The 2,243-nt window shown below is 41.2% G+C and overlaps 3 protein-coding genes across 3 annotated transcripts; 1 reads left to right on the top strand and 2 right to left on the bottom strand.

Moving 5' to 3' along the window:
- Positions 1-20: 20 nt before the first annotated feature.
- Positions 21-423, top strand: LACBIDRAFT_309951 (small secreted protein; the record flags this gene model as incomplete). The annotated part of the gene is made up of 3 exons (XM_001891176.1): positions 21-70; positions 122-229; positions 282-423. The coding sequence occupies 3 exons, from the start codon at positions 21-23 to the stop codon at positions 421-423; spliced, it is 300 nt and encodes a 99-aa protein (XP_001891211.1).
- A 385-nt stretch (positions 424-808) lies between these two features.
- On the bottom strand, positions 809-1,046 carry LACBIDRAFT_309950 (uncharacterized protein; the record flags this gene model as incomplete). The annotated part of the gene is made up of 2 exons (XM_001891174.1): positions 809-884; positions 943-1,046. The coding sequence occupies 2 exons, from the start codon at positions 1,044-1,046 to the stop codon at positions 809-811; spliced, it is 180 nt and encodes a 59-aa protein (XP_001891209.1).
- Positions 1,047-1,709: 663 nt separating this feature from the next.
- LACBIDRAFT_336238 (uncharacterized protein) lies at positions 1,710-2,120 on the bottom strand (the record flags this gene model as incomplete). Its single annotated transcript, XM_001891173.1, has 1 exon — positions 1,710-2,120. A coding segment is annotated over one exon (411 nt), but the record flags the coding sequence as incomplete, so codon positions are not given.
- Between the last annotated feature and the right edge of the window lie 123 nt (positions 2,121-2,243).

Raw genomic sequence — 2,243 nt, 5'->3', positions numbered from 1 at the left:
TTCGGATACCCCCAAACTCCATGAAAATGGTCCACAAAACCGCTTTCAAAATGGTTAAGGCCTTGTGGAGGTAAGTCACTTTGTATATTCGCTTTTTTGCACATATGCTCACAAGCTCCAGTACCTTAATCTGGTCCATTTGGCATGCACATGGGCTCGTTTGGATACCCCCAGACTCCCTGAAAACGGTCCACCAAACCGTCTGTGAAATGGTTGAGGCCTCATGGAGGTAAGTCAAATTGTATATTTGCCTTTTTGAATTTATGCTCACAATTGCTCAGCACCTTAATCTCATCTGTTTGGCATGCATGTGGGCTTGTTCGGATACTCCCAAACTCCCTGAATATGATCAACAAAACTGTTTATGAAAAGGTTGAGGCCTTGGTTGATTGTTATACATTGAATATAAAGAAATATAATTGAATGGGGTTGATAATACTGTGGAAATGTTGAGGAAGCTTGCAAGAACAGGGCTAGCAAATAATTTGAGTAAAGAGAGAGCAGAGGCATCACTATTCATATGCTTAGGGTGCTAAAAGCAAGTGTTAAGCAATGATTTGGTAGATTTGACTAGAAAATACAATGAGGAGGATGAGGCGTTCAACTGTGGGAAGAAATCATTTTCGTGGGAGAAAGTCAAATTTCAGTGTTACCGCGCTGAAAAAAGTCTTGAGATCCCAGGTAATAAACGAGTCTCTTCGTAAACTCAGAGGACTCGTAACAAACACTTACGTTTCAGCCTTTACCGAAGTGGCTTTCGACTTCTTCTTCTTGCTTGGTGTAGGTTCCGGAGATCTGTATATATGATTCATGAACGTACATGAACCAAGGAAGATATATACTCTATGGCTTCCTCTTCAGAACCTTCAGACCCACTGGTATTTCTGTATAAAATTGTTAAGCAGGAAGCCAAGCTAAATATCAAAATATGTAGAGACGTACTTGTCTTTGTCATCTCCATAATCACCAGAACCGTTGGAATCGTCAGAGTCACTCTCGATGAACTCGGGTGTTTTGACAACCTTGCTTCGGCGAGTCGTAGGCATTGCAAATATGCCGGTAAAGAACTAAAGAGGAGAAGTTGGAGATAGAGCAGGCACTGGTTTCAACCTTCTTATACATCCCAGTTTACTCCCAGGTTAAGGGGCCAATAAATTGAGGACAAGATGATTATGAAATTGCTGCGACCCACCACTGCATCTATCCTTTTCTTTACTAGTGGCACGCCGCTCATGATCGCCGTTACTGAAACACATCCTTTGCCACAACTATCGACCCTCAATGCTAGTGCGCGATGGATGATCGCCGCTATTTTTTTTTTTTTTTTCTCAATAGATTTTCTGCAATTAAGTTGCATAGCCACGTTATTCAATCATCCCTACGAATTTCTACCAGAAACAAACTACGCAGGTGATCGCCGTTGTTGAAATAAATTTTCAACAAGATACATCGGTGATTTCATTGCATACTCCCCAATTACTCAAGCCTATTTATTATGGGGAAAAAATGGCGACACATGATGGCCAAGAAAAAAATGCAGATTTCATTCTATTATATGGTGAAGGGGCGACAAAAAGTGGCTAGAATAAACTGCCATTTTGATTTACTTGGATTATGAAGAAGATGTATTGTCTGGAAATGTAGGAAAACTATGTTGAACATTGCCTTTGAATTTTGGAATGCGTTAGTTGAATAACGATAGAATGCAATCAAGAAAGAAAAGAAGCATCAATTACAATACGTTGTCGCATCCAGGAACGACCAGAGTTTTCGCAAGGCCCACCTCCAAGAGTCCACCAAATATCACACCCCTCATACGATAAAGCCTTATCCTTCTTCTCTCGTAGAATTGAAGGATAAAATGTTAGGGCGCCAACAACGACTGGGAGAGCCATGTGTTCATCAAAGGAGAAGAATAAGCGGTTTGAATCGCTTGTGTGCCTTGAAGTATGAGGACAGGAAGGATCCACTGTGCAGACATGTGGCCAGAGTTTTTCATCAAACGAAAAACCGCGTTCTCGGTACCTTGTGCGGAAGATAAGATAGAGTGGGTCCAAAATGTTCTGTTCGATGAATCTAGGAACCATGTTGCCAGCAATAATGCGATGTAGATCCAGTATCTGGGATTGTGTAGGAGATACAACCGAATGTGAAAGTTTATTGGATGTGAGGTCTGGATAGGCGCAAAATATGCCATGCTTGTTAATATAGTTCATAGTGTGTGTCGAAGAAGAATGGATGAT

Source organism: Laccaria bicolor, genomic scaffold (assembly GCF_000143565.1).
Source record: "Laccaria bicolor S238N-H82 LACBIscaffold_435 genomic scaffold, whole genome shotgun sequence".
In the NCBI taxonomy this organism is placed as follows: Eukaryota; Fungi; Basidiomycota; class Agaricomycetes; order Agaricales; family Hydnangiaceae; genus Laccaria; species Laccaria bicolor.
The sequence above is the reverse complement of the archived record's forward strand: the minus strand, read 5'-3'. Positions and strand labels throughout refer to the sequence as shown.